This window comes from Penicillium verhagenii (assembly GCF_028828195.1).
Source record: "Penicillium verhagenii strain IBT 33310 chromosome Unknown utg000006l_segment0_segment0, whole genome shotgun sequence".
Lineage (NCBI taxonomy): Eukaryota > Fungi > Ascomycota > Eurotiomycetes > Eurotiales > Aspergillaceae > Penicillium > Penicillium verhagenii.
In genome coordinates, this window is record NW_026643170.1 from 510,532 (window position 1) to 523,305 (window position 12,774).

At 45.8% G+C, this 12,774-nt stretch overlaps 2 protein-coding genes across 2 annotated transcripts; both read left to right on the plus strand.

The window, feature by feature from the left end:
* Positions 1 to 139: 139 nt before the first annotated feature.
* N7466_005607 (uncharacterized protein) lies at positions 140 to 601 on the plus strand (the record flags this gene model as incomplete). The annotated part of the gene is made up of 1 exon (XM_057165004.1): positions 140 to 601. The coding sequence occupies one exon, from the start codon at positions 140 to 142 to the stop codon at positions 599 to 601; it is 462 nt and encodes a 153-aa protein (XP_057020603.1).
* A 3,613-nt stretch (positions 602 to 4,214) lies between these two features.
* On the plus strand, positions 4,215 to 6,081 carry N7466_005608 (uncharacterized protein; the record flags this gene model as incomplete). The annotated part of the gene is made up of 4 exons (XM_057165005.1): positions 4,215 to 4,484; positions 4,544 to 4,730; positions 4,783 to 5,403; positions 5,489 to 6,081. The coding sequence occupies 4 exons, from the start codon at positions 4,215 to 4,217 to the stop codon at positions 6,079 to 6,081; spliced, it is 1,671 nt and encodes a 556-aa protein (XP_057020604.1).
* Between the last annotated feature and the right edge of the window lie 6,693 nt (positions 6,082 to 12,774).

Below are 12,774 nucleotides of genomic sequence, written 5' to 3' on the forward strand. Positions count from 1 at the left end.
GATTTCAAATTTCGTCCCACCACCCAGGGAATCCCCTCTTTGAATCTCTCTCATCTCATCATCCTATCCAATCCTCATCCGCTATCTAATCTCAACTGAAACCCATAACAACCTTGGAAGAAATCCCCAATCCCCAACCATGTGCTGGGGCATATCAACACCAACACCCCCCTCCACCCCCTCCACTCCCCCCGCCGAAACCGACACTATCATAGCAGTCGCAAACGGCTTCCTCTCCGCGTTCAACACAAAATCTCGAGTCGACTTTGAAAAACACTGCGTATGTGCTGGTGGCATGTCCCTTTCCCTCCCATCATCTACGGCCACAAATTTGCGCTTCTGCACCATCGGCTCTTTCATCGAGTATATGGCGACAATACAAGACAATGTGGATGAGCGGATCTGGGATCCAGAGGTCAAGTTGCATGAGGGGATCAATCTTGCAGCTGTCTGGGCTCCTTTTCGAGCGAAGATTAATGGTGTTGTGGACCACGTTGGCGTGGAGCTTTTTGTCTTGCATAAGATTGATGGGGAGTGGAAGGTCACTGGGTTGGCGTATTCTTGCAGGAAGCCTACGGCAGAGGAGATGGGGATGGAGTAGTAATCTTCAAGTCAAGCTGCATAAGTTTAAATGGTTGGTGTATTTGACGTTCTAGCGGCTTTACTTGGAACATAGTGTGGAGTTGTGGTTGCAACCTTGAAACATTCTGGACGATTTTGACATGAGTCTCTGTTTTGCATCGCGTTGAGTGTAAGCATTTGGATGAACTTGTTAGGTTTCAATGACCGTAGACTCTCATGCAGTCATAGTACATTCCAATTCTTACAGCCTTTTACCCATGAAAAATGTCAGGATCATCATCGAAGAATACTACTGTGTACCAGCATCTTGGCTTGGAGGAAGCATATCATGTGCGAAGATTACTTGGGGGAACTTAAAAGAATGTCACTACACATCTGAATAGAACAGCACGAAGAAATAGGATAGTTTGATGGTATTAGTATGCAATCATATGCTTCGCACATCTTGGATTTGATTGTGTTGAAAGGAAGCAACGCATACATCCGAGTCAGGATGAACAGTTAAGTAAAATAACAACATGACAACACGATTTCTTTTTTTTTCCCCACCAACCCCGGGCTCTTTATTCGATTGTGCATTTTGGCCTTGTGTCTTTCTTCCTTTCATGCTTGTTGTTTCCACAAGTTGGAGATGGAATTTTCGATGTTCGATGTTCGATGTTCGATTTCTGAGTTTTTTTTTTTTTTTTTTTTCACATTTTGATTCATTTGTCTCTGGTCGGTTTCTTGTTTTCATTGAGAACAAGGAAAGAAAAGATCGGTGCCGACGATGAGTTGAAGTCCTGTTTTGAAATGCCAGAAATGCCAGGAGGAATGGATTTTCAGCAGCATGGAAGCAAAGTTTGCATTTGACAGGGAGCTTCAGCTGGAAAGGGTGGCTTTTTGGCAGACCCGATGTGTTTAAGCAAATCTTGGGTATCATCTGAAAAGAGAATGTGCACAGGCTGAAAGGTCAGTAAGAGGTAAAGGAAAGATAATTGGAAACATGAACATACCTTCAAGCTCATCAAGGCAAGTAATGGCCAATTGTCGATGCATCAAAATAAACCCCATGTCCCAAATTCCAACCCCCAACATGGATGGACAAGCAAGAAAAACCAAGCACCGACCCTGGCAGCATTGAGACTCAGCACATGATAGACTGCGTTCTGGACGAACTCATCATGGGCCTTGGCACATGAGCTTGACAACAAGGAAAAGAGACAACAAATCTCAAGCTCATTAAACCATGACCCATGACGGCATCGCGCAGAGTCTATCTGGCTGAGCCTCAGTATGGGCCCTCAGCATCACGAGAAGTAAACAAAAAAGAAAAACAACACCACAAGTAGCAAGATGAGATGCTGAGAGCCATGCTGGTAGCATGAACTGCAGCACGAAGATCCCCGTCATCATGAGAAGTCACTGGACAACAAAGGAGAACGAGAAAACAAAACACAGACTCATGATGCAGGGGATCATCGTACTGGTTCGGCAGGTGCTTGGTCACCGCTTACCCATCCATTGATCTGTTGCTTGTTTCTCCCAGTCCGTATCACCAAATAGAAGAGAAGTTTGTAGCCGGCAACGAGTTCAAGGGCAGGTTTCCGAGAATGGCAGTGCTCGGGGGCTCAGAGAAAGTTGATTGGGAAGACTCAGTGAGCAAAAGCTGTTTTTTTTTCTCCGTGCAAATCTCTTTTTTTTTTTGGAAGTGAGTGAGAGCACATTGTGGGAGGAAGCTTTTTATCTGGGCAAAATCTTTTTTTTTGAGTGAGTGTTGGAAGCACATTTTGGGAGGCCATCTAGACAGACAGCTTGTCAATAAGAGATGAAGAAACAAGGATTGTACTGGTGGGCATACCTTGAGACTCGGCAAGGCAAGTTGAAAGGATTTGTTGATTCAGGAGATCAGAGTATGGGCCATCAAGGTGACCAAGGCATGAATGATAAGTGACATTCAGAAGCATGCAGAGATCTTTCAGAAGGTTAGCATAAAAGAAAAGAAAAGAGAGGAGAAGAAGAGAAGATGTAAGTACATATTATAAAGCATGGCTTGATAAGTCATAGACATTATAAGTGTCAAGGGTGTATTGGTTCATGGATGTATTGATGGAAGTTCAAAGTAAGAAGGAAGAACTTGGATGAGATAGAAGAAGGAAGTTTGAGATAGAAGTTTGAAAGTTTGAAGAGGAGACTTGAGAGTGATGAAACTTGGGGAAGGGGAAAAAAGAAAAGAAGGAGAGGGGGGGGAAGAGCGAGGTATTTATGCCCCAGGAAAGACCCTGAACGCGTCCCCCAGATCAACCAGGTCGCTTAGGATCGACCAATCACGCGCAAGGATCAATTTAGTATAGGAGTCGCTTGAGCTCAATATGGGAGTCACCTGGACTGTACAGAGCAGTTCCCAACTTATAAGTCCTGGGAATGAAGCCATTCCCTGATCTTTCCTTCCCTATGGATGGAAAAATAGATCAAAAAGGCTTTAAATATAGATCTGAAGCAGCTCAATGATTCCCTTAAATTTCGAAGAAAGAAAAATTTCAGGGGAGGTAAGATCAGAGAGAGAAGAGGGACTAGCTACAAAGATTTTGGGAAAGATCTATTTACTATTGAGATGCAGTGGATTCCTCTAAGATCAGGCAGGCACATATATAGGGGGATACTCATATTAAATTTCTGAGCATACTACTAGTATACTATAATACTACTAGTATACTTGTACTTGGTATCTAGTATTGATGATCGGTGAATGTTACACTACGAAAACGCTTGACTGCTAATGTATATCCTGGCTTTGCTTTCTCCATCTAACTAGTTATGTAGAATGACTACGTTCAAATGTTTAGTCATGTGGAAGCCCACACGTGTCACTATGCAAAATTTCCAATCAAGTTTGTTTTCATCCAAGTCCATATTGACACCTTGGGAAAGTGCTATCTGACAGATCCTATTGGGACTATAACGCCCTCGACCGGTGCTCGAAGACTTGATCAGGTTGGAGGAGCTCGACATCGCAAATAGTGTCCCCTCTCTGGTCGCAAAGTGCAAGGTACTCGAAAGTGATCACAGTCAAAGAATCCCCATGTTTGTTGCCCAAGCCAGTCTTCCTATTGACACCCCACGGACCCCCCTGTCCCATTCCTCAGGGTCTGCAGAATGTCTCAAATGCCACACGGCTACGGCAAGGAAAGCCCCCCCGGAGAAACCTCGGGCTACAAGACCCTAACACAAAACAAGGAAGCACCCGCAAACTTAAAAGCCTTCGATGCTAATTCCCCGTGGTATCTGCAGATCAAGCTATAACCGATCATCCATGATTGGACACGTCCACTCCTCCCCCACCTCGAATCCCGCCTTTCTCCCCGCATTTTCATGTCACGGTGGTTCCGGAGTATCCAGTTACCAAACCTTAGTCGGCATATTTGACAGCATCCAGCGGACAATTCAGCCGAACGGCATCATTCCTCACTGGTGAGCGCTGATCATCGACCGTTTGGGTGTGGGGCCTGGCACCCTTATGCAGTCCTTCCCCGCATGTTGTGCATCTCCATGAATTTCTTGAGGGAATGGGTATAAATTATACAGTCTGGGGCATTTCCGGGTCCAGCAGGATTGGAATCAAACGCTGCAAAGGTTCTGTTTGACGAAACATCATGTTGACAACTGCCATCGGCTTTCTGGCTGTGTGGGCGACGGCTCATGCTGCCCCTACTAATTCCAAATCCACTCCCACAGTCAAAGTTCTTAACGGAACTTATGTGGGGACGCACAGCACGCAGTATAACCAGGATTATTTCTTGGGTATGCCATACGCCCAACAGCCGGTGGGTAATCTGCGATTCACCGTGCCGCAGTCATTGAATGAGAGCTGGGACGGAACGCGCGATGCAACAGAGTACTCGGATATTTGTGTTGGATACGGGGTTAGTGTCTTTGTTTTTTCTATCCCGTTGAGATTTTCCCCTGACACTGTATGCTGCAGACGGACTCGATCTGGTATACTCAGTCCGAGGCTTGTCTCACCATCAATGTGATCCGAGGCTCGTCGGCAACGGAGAAATCTAAGCTTCCCGTTGCGGTCTGGATTCACGGTGGCGGGTTCTACGAGGGATCTGGGTCAGATGAGCGATACAACATGTCGAGGATCGTGGAAAACTCTCACAATATCGGTAATCTCCTCCCCAGTCCTTCGTCCCATTCCCTTCTAACTTTCCTCATCAGGTAAACCTTTCATCGCCGTCTCGCTCAACTACAGACTCTCGGCCTGGGGCTGGATAAGTTCAAGTCAGGTCTGGGGTAGCGGGAACACAAATCTCGGCTTGCGAGATCAGAGACTAGCCCTGCACTGGGTTCAGGAGAACATTGCCGCATTTGGCGGCGACCCCACAAAAGTCACAATATGGGGCGAGTCTGCAGGTGCCATGTCAGTCGGCTACCATCTCACAGCGTATGGAGGACGAGACGACAAGCTCTTTCGGGCTGGTATTATGGAATCTGGCGGTTCCATCGCAGCCAGCCCGGCAAACTACACTAAATTCCAATCCACCTATGACGAGCTCGTATCTCAAGTGAATTGTGCTGATACAGCAGATACACTGCAGTGTCTGCGGGAGGTGCCTTTTGCGACTCTTAACGCTGTTCTGAATGGGACTGCCGGCTCCTCCGAGTATAATTTCTCGCCGGTGCTGGATGGGGATTTGATTCGGAACTGGGGCAGTATTCAGTTAAATAGGCATGAATTTGTCAAAGTTCCGATTCTGATGGGGAGTAACACAGACGAGGGGACTGCTTTTGGTCCCACGGGCATTAACACTACCCAGCAGTGGTATGATTATCTGACCGGTGAGCTCTCTTTTTCCTTGCGCTTTCTTTCTTCATGCAGTTTCATGATATGCAGACTGACAGATAATTCCATCCGTGACTGCAGATGGGGGATTCGATTTCCAAACGCCACCGTCGATTGCCGATGAAATTCTCAAACTTTATCCCGATATCCCATCGCTAGGAATCCCCGCGTTCCTAGGCGACGAGCGAGTTCCAGCTATGGGCTGGGAGTGGCGACGAACCTCTGCCTTTGCAGGTGATTTTACCATGCACGCGAACCGGCGCCGGCAATGCGAGGCTTGGACAGAGACTTCTACCACAGCATATTGTTACCGGTTCAACGTACACGCAGCAGACACACCAGTCATCGTCGGGGCGACTCATTTCGAGGAGGTATCATTTGTGTTCAACAATATCTATGGACTGGGATATCACTACGGGAAGCCGTTTGCCGGGGTTCCACAGTCATACTACGATCTCAGTTCAATGATGACGAGTATGTGGGCCTCGTTTATCCACGATCTGGACCCAAATCCTGGGACCGTGAACGCCTCGGTACATTGGGATGCGTATGGAGCGGATAGCCCGGTCGACCTCTTTCTCAATTCGAATACGACTAGTCATATGGAGGCTGATACATGGCGGGAGAAGCCGATTGCGTATCTTAATTCGGTGGCTGGGGCATTCTGGCGATGAACGAAATATAGTCCATAGAGTAGTAGCGGCATGGTTTCCCGTCATCTCCGTTCTATCTATACATGAGACCTTTGGTTCAAATATTTCGCACTATCGATAATCCTTCGTGCAGGTTTAGTGGAAATCGTATGGTCGCCGTATTGATCTAGATCCAGATCTAGATCCCACATCCGCGTCTGCCGGGTACCAAATAGATGAAGTCATATAAAAGCGCGTCCAAGAAGGGTTCCGGTCTCCGGTTCCGCCACGCGGGCACAACGTGGGAAATCTAAGACAGATCCATGGAACGGACGATTGGACATAGTAAGCAGAATTCGGATCCGACGGGGCCGAGGAAACGCCAGGGTTGTGGCGTAGAGAGAGCAATTAATCTATACTCAGACTAGAACAGTTGTGACAACAAAGCGGCGTTTTCAGTTATATTACTAGTAGTTATATTAACTGCCATGTTGCAAGGGTATTTAGCCGGGAACTAAGCTAAAACGTGCCTAAACACCGATTCTAGTTCCAACGGGGAAAAATGCCGAACTTGTCCGGCCCTTAATTAGGGTGAATTAGGGACCGCACCGAGGAAACTAGTGTACCATATGTGTACACAATTTTTAGTGTGATTTAGTATGATTTAGTGTACCGGTTGTTCTGGTTTACAATTTGCCGAGTTGGGCGCGTGCAGAAACTAGGAGATTCGAAATTCTAGACTAGAAAACTCTAGAGAACCGCAGATCGGCCGATGCCGATCGAGATCTTGCCGTGGGGTTCGGATTCGCATAACCTTGCCCTCTTCGTTTCCATGGAACGCGATTCCAATAATGCGGCAATGCCTTTCCCGCGACTCCATCCACCATCGAAATCTCAACTTTTCGAGCAAGTGGTATCCGCTAAAAGAGTGGGATCGGGAAAACGCACGGGTAACCCGTGGAAAGGGAGGTGTGAGAGAATGCTTCTTCTATGGTCGGATCTAACTTCCAGCGTCTTGGGGCGCTTATCGAGCACTCGAGTGGAGACGCAAGCTATTTGTGTGCTGTTGTGTGCATATGTACTTGGGTACATAATATTTGAGAAACTAGAGGTGTTAGCTTCAAAAGTTCTGATGGGCACTGCATCTCTGTAGCTATAGAGTAATGAACTGCATATGGTGCGTTGTGGTTTTTTTTTTTTTTCCAAAAAAAAAAAAATAGAAAAATCCAGTTATCAATTTTCAATTAAATTTCAAATTCGGATGGAACCTCATCATGCAGCTACTGCTAGATTCGACCAAACTGACTCGCAGAAATCCGATCGCGATGACGCTAGTGACGTGGCCTGAAAGCCACATCTAAACCCATGCATGTATGTACTCGAAATGGACAAAGGCGGATATGGATCGGTATATAGGGGGAAATAAAATAAATAAATAAACAATGAAAATATCAATCGCTTAACCACAGATGCTGTGGAAATGCAATCCACACCGCTATGGGACTTGCATCCCGTGGTCCTGCCTGATCGATCTAAGATCCCACGTCAGCTAGCGGGGTCCTGGATGGAGTAAAAGATCAACTAGATCCATGCAGAGTGAAGATCGGATCCCGGCCATGATGCCAATCCCGACGCGAGATGAAAGAAAAAAAATGCAGGAAAATATCAAAGAAAATACTAAAAAAGAAACCGTGCATATACATGTAACATTTTTCAAGGCCGATTTTGGGCGATCGGGTAGAGAGTTTCATACATGCCATGGGGTGCATAAGTAAGGTATCGCTCGATCTCGGAGCCTTTTACAACGCATGAAGCATGGTATCTTGCATGGGGTTTGGGCAGAGGTCCCCGGAGTCAATATGAGAATAACAAATAGCAGAAATAGGAAAGAGGATAATCTGTATTTTTGAATACTAGTTATCACTTACTACTAGTATAACTTGACTAATATTGAGATATCTAGGATTGGTAATGCCTCAGTCATCACTTTGAAAATTACCCACGTGCTACACATATTGAGGCCTGTATCTAGTCGGTATCGGTGTAGACGCATACCCGTACGTAACAGCAACCCATAGCAGAGGAGCCCTGAAAAACTGATATCAAAAAAAGGCCCGCAGTCGTGCATCACCAAATCATCAGAAAGAAAAAAAAGAAAAAAGAGAAAAAGAGAACTAGGCACCGAGGCAACCCCACAGTAGCGTTAAATGCAGAGGAAGCCCAAAATAGGCAGACAAAAGAAAACAAAAGCGCAATTCAAATCAATTCAATAGTCTGACCCACCAACCCGGGTACCTTTTGATTTCATCTCCACATCAAAGCCGCCACTTGTCCCAGGCCACCAGATAGACTTTGTCCCGGTTTGCCTTCCCACGGTCCTTCAGCTCGTTAGCCTACAACTTACTTCTTCGTGGGAACCATCTTGTCACCGGGAATCAATCAGCGTTCACCATAAGCGAAACTGACTGGGTAGTTCCCCCAGGTCTTGCCTCAGGCCCCCCACAAAGACCCCGTCCCTCGTACCTTTTTCTACCAATGGCAGAGACGCGGACATGGACACAGACGCAAATCCACAAGATCTGAATCTTGACGCTGGATCTGGTGTGGCTATGGCTGCACATGTGGTGCACGGTTGCTCGTGTTGAGAGAAACAAAGAGTACAATCTAAATTGGGAAGTTGAGGATCTCAAATTCCAGTATTGAGTAATTTCCATACCCTGCCCCCCTCCTCCCCGGCCGTCCATGTAAAACCCTAAGCAACCACCACATATACCGAATACCTACAAGGTCATAGGCTGTATGGATAACCAAGTCGCTCTCTCTCGGCAGTCCCCCGTCTACGCGGTAGCCGCGCTCTCCAAGTAAAATGAAAGCGGGTAGATCTAGTGGAGACGATCTTCTCGACACGAGCACAAACTCCTAAATAGTCGATGACTGGAGCCGCTTATTAAAAAACCAAGTCCTGGACTAAGAATGTTGCAGGATGACGCAAAGAAGGTTGGAAGAACAATCAGAGAACAAACGGAAAATTACAAAGAAATCTCCCCCAAAAAGCTTCAGATCCACTGTTTTTTTGCTGAACCCCATCCCTTTCTGACCCGAGAGTGGATTAGCGCTGAAGGCCCGAGAGCTTGGTCAACTGTTGATCAACCGTGTTTAGCCCTTGCAATCTCTTTAGTCTCTTTAGGGGGGGGAAGTTTGAGGTTACGAGAATTCTACCAGTCTATTGCCTCTCCTAATATTAATCTAAAATTAGCAAAATAGCAGGGAAATGAAAATGAAATGACGGGAAGCTTCACTTTGCCAGAATAAAAAAAAAACCGAAAATCCATTACACGGTACAGCTCAGGTTCATGGAATACCACTAGATGTGGGGTCAAGGGCAGAACAGGGGTAATCCTGGGACTCTGACGTACGATCTATCGGATTACACCGATTTGCCCCCTCTAGTTCCAGATGGATAGATAGGGTCTTGGGCACCGATCTGAGGCTTGTGTGCTGCACGGCACAGGCACAGGCCCATGGATGGCCTGACCTTTTTTTTCCCCAATAAGCCAATGAGCTAAGAAGTCAATCAGCCCCTTTTCTGTGACAGAGCACCATTTCACGTAGGACCTGAAGCTCATAATTTTTTTTTCTCAAAAAATCAAAACTTGTACTCAGTTCAACGGTGAGCTTAAGTGGAGATGGTATTTCAACGTACGCGCTAAGTTTTGGTGTCGGCAAAAAATCTCAATTACTACTGCGTATGGTTAATACGAGTCTCTCCCGTTTATGTTGATGTGCGCCCCGTTCTGCTTGCCACATTGGCCCACTCCCTTAGCTCAGTGAACGGAGCTCGCGCGGTAGACTAGTGGTTTGTTGATTTCATTTCCTTTTAGTTTTCTGGTTGTTGGGGAATTCTAATGAACCTCTATTTTGCATTTTTGTGGATATTTTGCTTAGATTTTTTTTTTAGGCAGGAGGCTGTCAATAGCTAAAACTGTATTTACAGGTATGTTGTGGGAAACGTGGACATCGGCCGGGACCGGAATGGGAAAATCGGAAGAGGAATTGAAATCGGACTCTTGTTCCCCACGGAGTCTTTCTCCAGGGGACAACCCACCAACCAGAGTCCACAGAGAGACGGGAATCACGGGGGCGGATCGAACGGATATCGAGAATGAGATCGAATCGAGAAAATGAGATCACATACGTATAGCGAACGGAGCACGGAGGACAGGGTCCACATTCTATTCCAGCACTGACTCAAAACTTGGATTTGATATTGATATTGGAACATATGATCGTTGATTGATCATTGACAAATCTACCTCGATCCCGACATTTCGAGTCATTACCAGAACTTTGAAATTCGGAATTCGTCACGGGTTAGAATGACAAGGTTCGGTGTGTATCCATGGATCATGAACCAAGTAAGTTCGACCTTTCCCACATGGCGAGATTCATAAAGGATTGGTAAAGGTAAAAAAGGCGGAAAAGGTCAAAAATCCTCAAACTCTTCAAGTCAAAGTCGAAAAACGAAGGATTTAGACGTAGAACAAAAGGCAAGATCTCCACTAGGGTGTGCTGGTCGCCTACAGTCCCACGGTTCCAACGTCTGTAACTAAAAGGAATTTGGGTTTCCTCTGTACAAGGTTACCAAAGAGCGATCGATCCACGTTTCTATGGTTATGGTTTATGTTTATCTCTATGTTTATCTTCAAGCTTCTTTTTTTTCACTTTTTTTTTTCAGTGTCAGATGCCCACATTCACCTGTAACAGCACTTGGTTTCTACTAGTCACGAACAAAACAAAAACCAGGTAAAATAACACTTATGACAGCAAATCCCGATCGAATAAAAATGAATTATTAAAAAAAATTCATCACAAAAAGAAAAAATACAAATTCGCCCCATACATTAGCCCTTGAAGATTTCAAATACTTCATGGATCTGGCATCTCGATCGATGTATGGCCACTAACACATCCCTGCTAGCGCCGTCTTGGCCCGAACACCACACCGTTCATCGTTCACCGTTCCCCATCCCGTCCAAATTTTCAGTCGGGAGGTGGTGTCAGGAACAGGATCCCGCGTCCATGACTCAAATTGTCGATCCCTTTTCGACCTAGTGGTTATGGAGGATTTACTAGCCCCTCTTATCTCTGTAGCGTTAATTCCACGGAATACCAACTCCGCACTCTTTCTCTCTATGCAAGCACCTACCTACCAGGAACACCCCGGTCACTTTGAACCCCTTCGCTGTACATTCCCAGTAATCGTATACCAGATTCAGATTCGGATTCGGATTCAGATCCCAGATCTAGATCCAAATTCCAGATTCCGATTCACAAGACCGAGTACATAAGCATTATATGCATAGACGTATCTCCGATCGGACCATTTCCAAGGTTCCCCATTGCAGACGATCGGCCTACCCGTCACTCCGAACAGGGGGGTAATGTATGTAATAATCACAATGCGCGTATGTACTCCGTATAACTCCGCGGTGATGCTCTCAAGTTCCATTTCCTTCAAATCTTCCCCCTCCCTTCAAAATTACCTTCATTAGCTTCGATTATACTTACAGCCCAACCCAAACTGGCCTGTCATCCCACAAAAACTCAACTCAAATGACAAATGACAAATGACAAATCTTGCGACGCAGAACCCGCTAGGATGGAATCGTCTATGATTCGTGGCGGATCGGGAAGGGGGGGGGGCTTTAGTTTCCAGTGGGGTTGGATCCGTTCGGAACTCCGCTAGAGAATGCATGCGAGATTCAAAGATTTGAGATAATTTGTTTTCAGGTTTTTAAGATTTGAGATTGCGATTCTGTCGGTGTGTTTTTGGCTGACGTTTCGATGTGTACTAGTATACAGTTTACAAACATTGAATAGATAGCAGCACCCGGGCATCATTTCAATGTTAGGTGCGGTATACATATGAGCAGGCCCTCTACCAAACAGCTGGTACTCAGGTAGTATCTCGTATACTCTGTTAGGTAGTAGATCGTAGGTATTTGGGGTTGGAAATGGATTGGTCTTTGTGATTTTGATGATCTGCAATGTGGGCTGAAGGAAGGAGGTGCTTTGCCCCTCTTGTAGGTGCATGCGGATTGACAGAACTTTCGTTTTCGTTTTCGCTCTTCTTACCAGATGCATAAGCGGCTACTCAGCTGATCTAAATCGAAATCTGATCGGGTACTCCTTAATCTTGATCTTGTTGATCCTGTCAAATTATAACGTGGGTATAGATCCATAAGGACATGATCTAGATAGTGGAGTAGGAAACTACGGGGTAAGGAAATCGGATTTCGCGCTCTGTTTTTTTCCCCTATGATTTGGATTTGGGATTTACATTTTTAGTAAATGGTCTAGTCTGATTTTTTTTTTTTTTTTTTTTTTTGGCTCTCAAGTGCTTTGACAATGCTTGGTTCCGGGACTCGAGTTTTCGGGGATCAGAGGATCGCGATCATCGTAATCCCAGCGCAACGGTAACCTCTCATAGTTCTGTCCACAGAACACATTTGCAAGGGACTGCTCTGCCACTATGCAATGTGGCTTTTAGACGTAGAGAAAAAAAATTATCAAAATCCCAGAGGCAAAGAATGCGGTCATTGGACTTGGCGTGTTGACTAGAATAGTATGTCTTTCGCGAGATCTAGATGGGATTGGACCCTGAGGTGTCGAATGTCTGGTTCAACCAAACATCGCATCTCGGCTTTGACAGGAATGTGACATTTAACTACGTCG